The sequence below is a fragment of the Canis lupus genome, chromosome 19 (genome assembly GCF_003254725.2).
Source record: "Canis lupus dingo isolate Sandy chromosome 19, ASM325472v2, whole genome shotgun sequence".
Lineage (NCBI taxonomy): Eukaryota > Metazoa > Chordata > Mammalia > Carnivora > Canidae > Canis > Canis lupus.
The window spans coordinates 2,695,742-2,709,515 of record NC_064261.1 but is presented as its reverse complement, the minus strand read 5'-3'; the positions used below and the strand labels follow the sequence as shown (position 1 = coordinate 2,709,515).

Here is a 13,774-nt window from a genome sequence, read left to right as displayed (position 1 = left end):
TGCTCTTAAAACTCTTCCTAGAAAACAAGAACTGTAAGCAGGATGGCTGCTCAGGGTACAACACCCAGGCGGGGGGCATTACTCACGCCTCCTTGCCGAAGTCACGGATTCATGGGGATTCAGATGGTATATATTTGACAATAAGCAAGTGTAATGGCTACTGTTTACCAAATACTCTGCTCTTTTCATGAACAAGGGTCCCCATTATAACTCACTATTACACTATCCTACCTTTGTCCCCATTATAACTATCATTATCCTACCTTTTTCAACAGTTTCACCATCACTTTGCTTTTTTTCTTCTTCCAAGTCTACTGGTTTCTCCAGGGCAGCTTTCTTTTCCTTCACTTCTTGCTCTAGTGCTCCCTTTGTTTGTGGCTTGCATATGTCAGTCTTTTTATACTCTGAATCTTCATATTTTTTCTGTGGTAGTTTAACATAAGCTATTTTTAGTAAAAGCAAAGCTTTATTTTTTAAAAGGGTTTGGTTTTTTTTTTTTTTTTTTCAACAACTGGTATCAAATACAGTGACTCAGCAGTAAAAACCTAGAGGACATTTAGCTTATTGCTTTAAAGGATCACTTGCTCAACAGAACTCCTAAACACTATGACATTTATTTTATATTGAAGAAAATTCCATTTCTTTACCTTGACTTTTCTTGGCCAACAAAATGAAGCAATTAATGCTATTGGAAGCCCTGCTGTCACAAAATAAATGAGCCAAAGCCATGGGCGCTCTTCAGCAGCTGCCATTAACTGTTTAAATATACCAGGCTATAGAAGAAATAAGCATAAAAATAAAATTCAGATTTTATAAACATTCACTAGGAAATACAGCCTGTAAAAAAGCCAACTTAGTTTACACAGGTGTTTATTAAGGAGTGATGAACTTGTAGGCTAAAAATATTTTCCCATCTTATACTCTGTACAGTTTATTTCTTTTTTAAAGATTTTATTTATTTATTCATGAGAAACAGAGAGAGAGGCAGAGACACGGGTAGAGGGAGAAGCAGCTCCCCATGGGGAGCGCAATGCGGACTCAATCCCAGGACTCCATCTGGTACTTCAGGATCACGCCCTCAGCCCAACTGCGGAGCCACCCAGGCGTCCCAACATACTGTACAGTTTAAACTCTATTAGTATGTATCACTGTTTGAGATTTTGTAGTAGAAGATAAGTTACTACATAGGTAGAAATCACTAACCTACCAGCAAGAATTATAATTTTATTTTTTAGTAAGCTTAAGGATAGAACTACTCCTTCATTTAGATGTATACAATGCTCTGATAATTCATTCTGTACTTTTAAAGAACTTATTAATAAGATCAACCTGGGAATTATGGTGTTTTCCTTTTCATTAACAAATTTCACACGCAACCTTCAGTGAGGAAACTTTTTCTCTTAAAATCTAAAATGATTAAATGTTTTAATTTAAAAAGTTTCCATATGAAAACCTCTTTACCTACTCTATTGATGGCGTTTGTCCAAAGATACCAAATGTAAGGTATTTTTTCTTATGGTAATTGGTTTTAAAGATATATTCTCCAAGGTGCATTGTGTTGAAATATTTGTAAATAGTGTTAAGATTTGAGTAAAAAAGCACTGAACATAATAATAATAAATTTTAAAATTCTCTGTACTCCTCTAAGTGAAAAGTAGTTAAAATTCATAAAGAATACTATTTAGATTACTATTACACTTCGGCCTTGAATTGACAAGGTGATCAGGATATTAAGTAGTATCCTTATAAACAGCAAGTAGGCAATTAAATCCCATTATGCTATCATAATTTAATGAAGACATACACATATGTATATAGTTCATGATGAACTTGCATCATAATAAGGCTAAATATTTTACCGACAAATTTATTTAAGTACATGTAGTAATGACTACATATTCATTTACCTTTAAAGGGTCATTTGTATAACCTATAATCAGGACCAAGTCCTGTGACTACTCTATGATAAATACTGTACCTCGTTAGCATTTGCTACCAGTATCTTCACTCCCCACCCATCTGCAGCCCAGCGATCTGCTGTTTCCTTTTCCGAGCAGATAATAAAATTATCAAAGTAAATATTAGAGGTCATAGACCAAAGCTCTAAACCAAGAGCACGGAAAGAAGTCAGAAGAAATGGATGATCATCTTCAAAATAATCTGGATTCGGGATTTTTCGAGGACTCCAGATTCCCTAGAAGAAAACATAATTTAAAGACATTTTCAAATAAAATAATCTCATTATAAATGCTATTCAAGAAGCCATTGCTGTTGATGGGACACCTGGGTGGCCCAGTCAGTGAAGTGTCCAACTCTTGATTTCAGCTCAGCTAACGGTTGCAGGGTTGTGAGATCAGCCCCATGTCAGGATCCAAGCTGGATGTGGAGCCTGTTTGGGGTTCTCTCTCTCCCTCTCTCTCTGCCCCTCCCCTGCCTCTCTCCCCCCTCCCCCACCCCAGCATGCACACTCTCTCTCCTAAAAAGAAAAAAATACTGTTGAATGAAATCAGCAGTACTAATTGGAGAAAAAAGAAAACATTAGCTGACAAGAATTCATTAGCAACTTATTGGAAATAAATATTTGTTTCTTCTCATTCTGTACACAATGTTCCCTATGAATAAAACTGACCTGAAACTGCAAAAAAAGGCAAAGTGAAAATCCAACACACAACACACAGAAACTTGGGTAATTAAATTTCACTAGTAACTGATACTATTTTTAGATAAGTTTTTTTTACGTTTAGTGAAGTTATCCAAGGCAAGAAGTCATTAAAATTGCCCAAATCAGAGAGATCACGGTATGGTAAATATGAAGACACTTATTTTAATTTTTTTATAAAGTACCTTTAAAAAAATTATTTGTTTGAGAGAGAGCACAAGCAGGGGTAGGGGCAGAGGGAGAGGGAGAAGCAGACTTCTCATTGAGCAGGAAAGCAGGTGGATGTGAGACTCTATCGCAGACCTCCAGGATCCTGACCTGAGCCGGAGGCAGATGTGAAGCCACTCCTCTTATCATATACTCACCATGGGCATCAATGATCAGACATGGTTGAGCCTCAGAAAAAAAAAAAAACCTCAACATAAAAGTTCCACTAGATTTTAAATGATTAAACTTAACCAAATCAAAAAAATTCAACAATATGATTACTCATTCACTCCGCCATCATATGTATCTATTCTGTGCCAGGCACAGTGCCAGATGCTAGGGACAGAATGGCACAGTCAAGAAAGACATGGACCCTCTATTATTAAATCTAAAGCAATGAGGGAGGCAGAGATTCAACAAAGAAGTTACCAAAATAAATATTATGTGATAAATGCTATGAAAAAAAAAACAGTAAACAAATTGGAATATGTCACTGCATCCATATAATAAATATTAGAAAATATCAATGAGTAATTAAATAAAACTACAGGGTTAAATGGACAACATGGATATTTCTACCCAAAAATCTAGGTACAATCAAAAGATATCTAATTCATATTTTAAAAAATCTATAGTTTAACAGCACCAGAAAGTAAGGAGCATATTAATTAAATACAGGCATTAATTACTAAAATGTACAACATGAGGTCTTCTGATCAGAACTCATTTCTTATGTCTAATTCTAAAATAGAATAAGAGTGATCATCAGTTACCAGGGAAAAATATAGTATGAAGTCACTGATCTTTAGTTCTTAATATTATTCCCCCAGAAAATCACATAAAGAATACTTAAAAATTTTTTAAAAGTAAATTCTATGCCCACCATGGGGCCTGCACTCATGAGGCAGAAATCAAAAGTCACATACTCTATGGACTGAGCCAGCCAGGTGCCCCAAGAATACTTTACTTTTTAAATATAAATTAGTTGGAGTCTATTTTCTTTGACTTCTTAAATAGTTAATGCATACTATTACAAATCAAATTTCTAAAAGTTAACATTATTTTTAAAAATATTTTATTTATTTATTTATTTATTTATTTATTTATTTATTTAAGAGAGAGGACAAGCGGGGTATTGACGGAGTGATAGGGAAAAGCAGACAACCCACTGAACAGGAAGCTGGAGCCAATCCCAGGACCCTGGAATCACAACTTAGCCAAAGGCTTAACCGACTGTGCCACCCAGGCGTCTCCCAACATGACATTAATAACAACTAGATACAGAATAGAAATATCACAGCATTTTAAACTTGACTGTGGAATTGGAAGAAGTGGTTATTACCTGGTAGTTAGGATTATCTATCATTGGAGGTCTCCATACTCCTTTGTATTTGGGATTATCTATCATGGGAGGTGACCACTCACCACACCCAATTCGACATGCTGGATTAGAAATACGAGGTGCCTCCCATTCTCCATCCATGTCTTCATTCCTTAGGAAAGTAGGGGAAAAAATTCAACATAAAAGCTTTACAGACGAAAATGTGTATCTATGCATTTATAGTGACCTCAAGTATAGTAGCTTCAAGTCTCTCCTGTAAGTCACATGAACTAGTAGCACAAAGCAAGAAAGAAATTGACATTTGAAGATGAAGAATATTTACCAGTCATCAGGTTTTTCAGCATTTGGATCTGGAATAAATTTTGGTTCATCATCAAGCCAGCCATCAGGTTTAACAACACTTAAATCTTCTATTTGGGCAGGTTCACTTTCATCCCTGGAAATAGAGTATTTTGTGCCAAGTATTAATTATTCAAAAAGTTTAAAAATACATATGTTACAAAATTCAGAAGATATTCAACCGGTATTTCCTACCCTTCTGTCTTTTGTGCCTGCTACTTCCCCCATCTCTCATTCGCCAAAATCTTCTGCTAACTTGTCACTTTTTATTTTTTATAATTTGTTTTAAATTTTTTTATTTATTTATTCATGAGAGACACACAGAGAGAGAAGCAGAGACACAGGCATAGGGAGAAGCAGACTCCTCGTGGGGAGTCTGATGTGGAACTTGATCCTAGGACTGCAGGATCACAACCTCAGACAAAGGCAGACACTCAACCACTGAGTCACCCAGGTGTCCCGTAATTTAGTATTTTCATTTAAAAACACTTAGAAAACAAATTCTAAAATATATAAAAATAATCATATTAAGTACTGAATAGAACTCCTAATGATAATTTTCATCTTTATAGAAAAGTAAAAATTTTAAACAAGAGGTTACAGTATGATTTTTCAAACAAACCTAAGTAAGATAAACTCAAATAATCAACTCCCTGTAACTAAAGACTTGTACTTGCCTGATATCAATGTTATCTTAAGTCTGTCAGGGTTCAGAGTAACTATTAGAGTTTAAAATTTTAAGGGAACATTTCTTTTAGCAGTTTATAAAACAAATTCTAACAGGTATCACCAATTGGAAAAAGGTTATCATAACCCATTTCTCTTATTTAAGGGCAATCTTCTTTCTCAGCCTTACTTTTTATGGGTAAACAAATATGAAGCAATGTAAGACAATCCACATGAAGGATTGTAGTCCTACCCTTTTCTGAAAGTGAATTCATGAAAGTTATGCATTAATAAGTGACTTTTTATTAGTTTTTTAAAAAACTATACTGTTCTTCCTACCTTATAAAGGTTGTTTCCCTATTATACTATTTGCTTGAAGGCAAAGACATTTTTATCACTAATCAGAATCTCTCTTTATCTACAAGAGAGTTAACAAGTAAACACTTTTGGTTATCCAGAAGCAACACTCTTATTTCTGAGTACGTAGTAACCCCAATGTTTACAAACAAGTAAGAATTTGAAATAGGAGTAGACATTTTCCAAAATGAAGCAGAGAGAAAAAAAATTGGTTTAAAAAATGAACAGGGGTGTGTGGGTGGCTCAATCAGTTAAAGTCTGCTTTTGGCTCAGGTCATGATCCCAGAGTCCTGGGACTTAGCCTTGAGCCTCTCATCAGGCTCCCTGCTCAGCAGGAAGTCTGCTTTCCCTCTGCCCCTCCTCATCCTGCTCCTGCCCCCCCAACAAATAAAATCTTTTTAAAAATGAATAGATCCTCAGTAACCTGTGACATCATGTAAATGTAAACATACATTTTACATGATGTTCCAAAGAAAGGGGAGACACATATAAATATTTAAAGAAATAATGGCCAAATATTACCCAAATTTGATACAAACTATACAGCTATATGCCAAAAAGCTCAGAAGCAAAGTAAACCAAAGCAAACACATATACACAAAACCAAACTGTTGAAAATCAGTAATAATAAATCTTAAAACCAAACAGGAAAAAATTACATATTAGGTAAAGGAGAAAAAGGATGAGAATAACAACTGACTTATCAGAAACAATTCAAGCTTCCTCAAGACAACGCAAGAAATTATGGTTTTAAAATAACTATGGGGCAGCCTGGGTGGCTCAGCGGTTTAGCTCCGCCTTCAGCCCAGGGTGTGATCCTGGAGACTGGGATGGAGTCCCACATGGAGCTCCCTGCTTGGAGCCTGCTTCTCCCTCTGCCTGTGTCTCTGCCTCTCTCTCTCTGTGTCTCTCATGAATAAATTAAAAAATAAAATAACTATCAACCTGCAATTCAATAGTAAAAACAGCCTTCCAAAATTAAGGTAAAATAAAGTTTCAGATAATTAAAAGTTGAGAGGATTCAATGACAGCAGACATATGTCACAATATGTTGGGAAGTTTACTAGGCAGAAGGAAAATAATAACAGATGAAAATGTGTATCTACAGAAGAGTACCAGAAATGATAACTATGAGGGTAAATAAAAGAACTTTTCCCCTAATAATTGTCTGATCAAAAGACACTGACTGCAAAATAAATATATGTGGCCTTCATAGTATAGATAGAAGTAAGTGTATGATAGCAGCATGAAAGAGGAAAATATAAGGCCCTTATAAGATTAACTTAGATGTAAAGTGGTATGATGACAGTAGACTGAAATAAGTTAAAGATGAATATCATAAAACTTACAGCAACACTAAAACAGTAAACCACAGAGGAAAAGGTAATATGCCAAGAGAAAAGAAAAAATAGGAGACTAAAATAAAAGAAAACAAAATAACTCAATCTAAAAGAATTTAGGGAAAAAAATACCTTATAAAGGACCACAGAATATATGGGACAAACAGAAAACAAGTAGTAAGAAAAGAAAATAAGCATAATTTATATCCAACCATATTAATAATTACATTAAATGTAGATGGTTTAAAACACTCCACTTAAAAGACAAGCTCCACATATAGGTTGCCTACTAGCAAATCAGTTTAAAAATAAAGGTATATATAGCTTACAGGTAAACAATGGAAAATAATATTCAATGGAAACATGATTTAAAAGAAAGCAGGACTGTTGACTTAGTATGAGACTAAAACAGACATCAAGACAAAATATTACAAGAGTTTATAAAGAAGGATATTATTCTATAATAATAAAGTGTTTAGTTCCTCACATGAAATACTGCAAAAAGATGGAGTAACAGACCTTCAAAATACATGAAGCAAAAACTAACAGAATTCAAAAGATATAGACAAATCTACCATCATAGTTAAAGATTTTAATATTCTTCTCTCAGTAAGGGAACAGACTGAAAACCTATAAATATATCAACCACATGACATAGTTGACATTTGTAAACTTTCTGACAATAGAATTAAAAATTGGGAGTCAAAATGAAAATCAAAGTAATTAAACTTCTGGGGAATCCATAAATAATTGCCACCAAAGCAACACATTTAAAAACACATGAATCAAAGAAAAAAAATCACTAGTGAAATTAGAAAACAGTATGACCTGAATGTTCTTGTAGGTGACATACATTTGTGAAACATAGTTAAAGCAGTGTTTAGAGAAAGTTTATAGCTACTTCTACTGAAAGAGATTTTCTAATTTAATAAGGCTAAAAAAAAAAGAAGCAGTTATTTGCTTCAAAGTAAGAAGAAAAAAACAAGTATTTAAAAAGTCAATAGAGGGGAAAAACTAAGACAAAAGCCAATTCTTCAAAAAATGAATAAAATTGATAAATCTCTAGTTAGACACATCAAGAAAAAAACACAAATTACCATACTAGAAATGAAAGAGGAGTCATCAGTATAGATCATTACAGATATTAATGATGACAAGAGGTGTTGAAACAATTAGACATCCATATTTTTTAAAAAATTGATCTTGATTTAGATCTCACACTACATACAATTAACCTAGAACAGAGTTTTACTCCAAATTATTTGTCTAGAAAAAAAAGCACGAATCTCTGTAACACTCATTTGGGCAAAGATTTCCTAGGTAAGACACTAAAGTCATGAATCACCAAAGACAAATCTTGACAAAGTGAACTTCATAAAAATTTAAAACTTTGTTCTCTATTAAGAAAATTAGAACAATCCTCAGAGTGAGAGGACATACCTGCACCAATTGCCTATTGCTATATAACCCCAAAATTTAGGGGCTTAAAAATAATGTTTATTACTGAAGTGTCTGATTCTGGGTACCTCCCTTACTGGGTCCTCTGCTCAGGCTCTTGGACAGGCTGCAATCAGGAATGGGTATGGGCCAGGACTGAGGCAGGGGGCTTCTGGAATAGTTTCCAACGATCCCTGCCTCCCAGTCCTCATGCCCATGTGTGTTCCTCTCCTGGAGTGTGGGTTGGATCTAAGAACTCGCTACTGATGAACAGAAATTACCGATGGGATGTTACCTCCAAGATTAAGTAATAAAAGACCAAATATTAGTGTCCTGAGGCTGCTGTAACAAAGTACTACAAACTGCAGCCTGAAAATGACAGAGGTTTATTATCTGAGAACTCTGGAGACTAGAAGTCCAAAATCCAGATTTTTGATAGGACCATGTTCTCCCTGAAGGCTCTCAGGGAGGAACCTTCTTTGCTCCTCCTTAGCTCCTAGTGTCTGCTGGCAACACTTGGCATTCCCTGGCTTGTTGATGCATCACTTTAATTTCTGCCTTAGTTGTCACACGGTGGTCTCCCTGTGTGTACCTGTCCAAATTTCCCTCTTCTTCTAACAACACCAACCATATTGGATTTAGGGCCCATCCTAATTCAGTATGACCTCATCTTAACTTGATTACATCTGCAAAGACCCTAATTCCAAATAAAGTCATAATCATAAGTTCTGGGTAGATACGGATTTTTGGAGGACACTGTTAACCCAGTATGGATTGTGACTTTCATCTTCTCTGCACCCTCTCTTCACTCGGTTTTGCTTCCTTGAAGGGAGCCTATCATATTGTGAGCTACTCTATGGAGAGACCTAGATTGGCAAGGAACCAAGGGAGGACTCTGGCTAACATCCAGCAAGGAATTGAGGCTCTCAGTCCAACAATGACAATTCAGTCCCTTGAGAAACAGAACCTTGCCAAAACCTGCTTGAGTGGACTGAAAGTGGTTCCATTCCTAGTTAAGCTTTTAGAGGACTACAGTCTCAGCTCCTAGGTATTTACCCAAGAAAAAGGAAAAATTATGTTCACACAAAGCCCTGTCCACATTTATAACAGCTTTATTCATAATTGCCCCAAACTGGAAACAACCAAAATTTCCATCAATGTGTGACTGAACAAATAAAATAAATCTCTACAAATAAATCTCTGCAATCTCTACAAATCCCTAAAACAAAACTAACTACTGATATAAGCAAAACTATGGATGAATTTCAAAAAGTATTATTCTAAGTGAAAGAAACCAGAAACAAAAGCTATATACCATATGATTCCATTTTATAGGATATTCTGGAAAAGGCAAAGCTCTAAAAGACAGAAATCAGATCATTGGTTACAGGAGATAAGGGTGGAAGGAACTGATTACAAATACAAGGGACCTTTTGGGGGTGATGGAAATATTCCATATCACAATTGTGGTAGTAGTTACATCACTGTCCATGTCTGTCAATACACATGGAACTGTATATCTAAAATAAATGAATTAACCTACATGAAAATTATATTTTGATAAATCTGACATGCAATTAGAATCCAGGAAATATAAAAAGGTCAATATTTGCTGACAACGAGGACTGCTGCAACGTTAGCCTAATATTGAAAATCAATCACCATAATACACTATACTAAAAAAATAAAAGAGAAAACCCACATGGTCATCTCAACAGCTATACAAAAGCACTTTATAAATCCAACACCCAATTATGGAAAAAAAACACAAAACTCATTAAACTAAGAACAGAACTTTTTAAAATCACAGTGAGTGGGGCACCTGGGTGGCTCAGTTAAATGTCCAACTCTTGATTCTGGCTCAGGTCATGACTTCAGGCTTGTGAGATGGAGCGTGGATCCTGCTTAAGATTCTCTTTCCCCCTCTCCCTCTGCCCCTTTCCCCTCTAAAATAATAAAAAATAAGATCATACTTACTATCTATACCTTTGTGTAGTCCCCTCCCAAATGTACCAGGCAGGTTAGTCCGAAATGTGACAAACAGAATCAGCTGAGGTGCTCAAGTGAGGACAGGTCACTTCAGAGATAGGTTATAAAAGACATTATAATTTCTGTGGTTGCACTTTCTCTCTCCCTTCGGGGGAACCAGAAGGAGAGGCCACCTGGCGAGGCACTGAAACTTCGTGACAACAGCCACATAAGCCAGCTAAAAAGTGAAGCGGATCCTCCAGCAGCTAGAGTCAAACCTTCAGATGAATGCCTGAGTCCAACCTCAGGAGAGAGCCTGAGCCAGAACCAGTCAGCTAGCCACTCCCAGTTTCCCGACCCCTAGGAACTGAGTGAGTTAGGATGAGCCAGGGTGAACAAAAATGGTATCTCTTGCCATCTGAGCTCAAAGCTATGGGAACTCAGGAACTGAGTACATTTAAGGAAAAAAAAAAAACTCCTATTCCTGTAGAATGAAAACAACACAAATACTCAGCTACACAATCTAGTATGAGTGAGTCCTATATAGTTGTACACGATCTTGAACATATGGCTATTTTAAGGCCAGTAATCATTAACTGAAAAGACTATATATTTCATACAGAATACATGATAAAGATCAAACTAGGAATTAAAATTAAAGTGTTGGTATTGTAGATTCACGGAATCCTCCCTATCCTCAGCATTAGAAACATAAAAAATATTGAAAAAGACAACAAAATTAAAATATTAATTAAAATGAAAATTAAGATCATTAAAAGGTAAGGATATACAAAAGCTATTTTGTTTTTTTGGGGGGGCTGGTGTATAAGGGTAGAGGGAGAGAGAGAGTCTTTAGCAGGCTCCATGCCCAGTGCAGAGCCCAACGACCCTGAGATTGATCTCAACCCTGAGATCATGACCTGAGCCGAAATCTAGAGTCGGGCAGATGTTTAACCAACTGAGCCACCCAGATGCCCCAACAAAATCGATCGTAGAAAAATACTTCACCCCAAATAGTCAAAATATATAATTTTGATGTTTAAAAGAGTATGCTTCACTGGTTGTAAACTTCGCTTATATGCAGTATCTCATTACTGAATTACACCAGCTAATGCTTTGCTACTGAATTCTTCGCTTACCAGTCTTCTGGTTTGACAGCAGAAGGATCAGGGATTTTTGCTCTTTCATCCCATTCATCAGGCTTTTTATCACTGGGGTCTTCAATTTCTTTGGGAGGATTGATAGGAGGAACCACATCTTCTAGGAGGCTTCCTTGGTTTACAACTACTTGATCAATTAGTACTTCAAATGTGTCATCTGGATTCATCACTAAAGACCAATTTAAATATATTATTACACTTATCAGAATGACTGACATTTTCAAGACCATCTTCTAAATAATAAAATTACCCTAAATTCCATGGGTAAATATTTTTCTCAACCAGAAATAGAGGAATTACAATATATTCAATCAAAACATCCTGAGATCACCAGGTATAATGTTTTCTAAAACCAAAGATAAAATTTTGTCTTAAGTAATAATAATTTAATAAAATCCTCCATTACTTCTCAAGTAAAGAATAGCCAATAGCTAAGTCAGTTTGGCACTCACACAACCAGTCAACTTCACTTTTGTGTAATTACAGAATGCAACCCAATCTTCTTCAGCATTTCAAAATAACTTTTTTGAAACCATCTCAAACTTCAAAAGTCACCAAGTGCACTGTAAGGAGCTTTTTTCAAGAACCACTTGAGAGTAAGTTACTGACCTCATATACATCATCCTGGAATGCTTTAATGTATATTTTCTACATACGAGGACATTTTCCTACGTAACGCCAATCTAGTTACCAAAATCAGAAAATTCACATTGATACATTACTACCATTTCCTAGAAAGTTTTAAAGTTCATTGACACTTCAAATTCAATGATTCATACACTGTAGTGTATCTTAAGGCTGACTGAAAATATTCAAGCTCACACTCACGTTTGTTCGGAGGTGAGTTCTAACTCTCTAAAAGTACTCAAGCCAAAAGTTTCATAAAGAACCCCCTTTTCTATTGTAATGACAAAATAAAAGGTCTCTCCTCTTCCTGTAAATTTGGGAGATGGGGTCACTAATAAACTCTGTGTCTTTGGAAAGGATGGTAGATGAAAACAGATACCTAGGATTTCCTTTCAGTAAACTAAGGCAGTGGAGCTGTCAATGAATGTCAGGGCCATCCTAACTTAATTAGTAAGTGGGCTACCGCTTCCTGAAGGAATAGTTGTGAGGCAAGACCAATTTCCAGAGGTTTTAGTTACAACCCCAAATTACTTATCTCGGAATTAATACTGCAATTTATACTCAAACGCAAATGACACAAACACACTCAATGTTCTCTCCCTTCCCTTTTTCCTTCAATATTTCCTCTTCTATTATAGCCGAGAGTATAAAACTATACTATACACAAAGGAAAAAGTCAAGGTTTAAGCAGAGCTAAGAGTAAGATCTCAAATGTAAAAAAGTATTAGATTTTTCCTAATTCAAAAAAAGGCATTTCGCAAGAAAAATCTTGAAAAGAATGTGAATAGATTCTGCAACTGAAATTCTTAAAAAATTACTTAAAACAAAAAAGCATCTGACAAGTATTCATATGTGAAAAAGCCATCTTTGTCTAAAACTGTTATTAAATATTTTACATGAATTTGCAATGAAAGGCATTGGAGTATAAAGCCCTTAAAGGTACTCCGTAAGGTTCTTAAAACAACTACAAAATGATGTTATAAAAACATAATAGTAATATGGAAAATTGTTTCAAAAGTCATTCCATAATCCTAATACAACAAAGTTTTTGTGTAAAGTAGTAAGAAAAAAATGTTTAAGAGTCAGATTTGAATTTCAAGTCCAGTCTTACCAGTTACTTTTACTTCTTAGAGCAAGTTACTTACCCTAAGTTAAGGTAAAATAGAAACTTCTCACCTCACATGATGACTCTAAACTAAGTACGTGCTATGTGTCAGGTAACTAATGACAATTAATCCTTTTTTTTCCTGGTCTTTCTGTTTGTATAAATTGCCTAATGGCCACTATGATGATGTACCTCCACTTTGAATCTCATTTTCTTTTAACATTTTAAAATTATAAACATTTTCCCCTGTTGCTAAATACTTCCAGTTATTATTCTCGTACGTAAAATTCCCACTGTAGGATTCGAGCTGCTTTAAATTTGCAGTATATTTTCACACATAGTGCATTTTGTTTCTTCTGGGTTATTTTCTGTGGATAAATTCCTGAAAACGGAATTGTGGTTTCTAAACACATAAACTTACGGCCTTTGATATATTACACCAAGTTGCTTTTCACCAAGTTTGTACAAAGTCTAATGAGATTCATTTCTTCTGTTCTAGTTACAATTTCTCATTACTTCTACAGCTTATGTGGCCCAAAACATCCAGTTCCTGTTTTCTAATTTCAA

At 35.3% G+C, this 13,774-nt stretch overlaps 1 protein-coding gene across 2 annotated transcripts in view; it reads right to left on the bottom strand.

Moving 5' to 3' along the window:
- Positions 1 to 13,774, bottom strand: part of CLGN (calmegin) — a 48,860-nt gene that overhangs the window by 3,619 nt on the left and 31,467 nt on the right. For both annotated transcript variants that reach the window (XM_025462299.3, XM_025462300.3), the window contains exons 8-13: positions 11,455 to 11,644; positions 4,531 to 4,644; positions 4,209 to 4,359; positions 1,979 to 2,194; positions 648 to 773; positions 264 to 423 (exon numbers count right to left, since the gene is read on the bottom strand). In XM_025462299.3, coding sequence (XP_025318084.3) covers positions 264 to 423; positions 648 to 773; positions 1,979 to 2,194; positions 4,209 to 4,359; positions 4,531 to 4,644; positions 11,455 to 11,644 — 957 coding nt within the window. The remainder of the gene's footprint in view (positions 1 to 263; positions 424 to 647; positions 774 to 1,978; positions 2,195 to 4,208; positions 4,360 to 4,530; positions 4,645 to 11,454; positions 11,645 to 13,774) is intronic.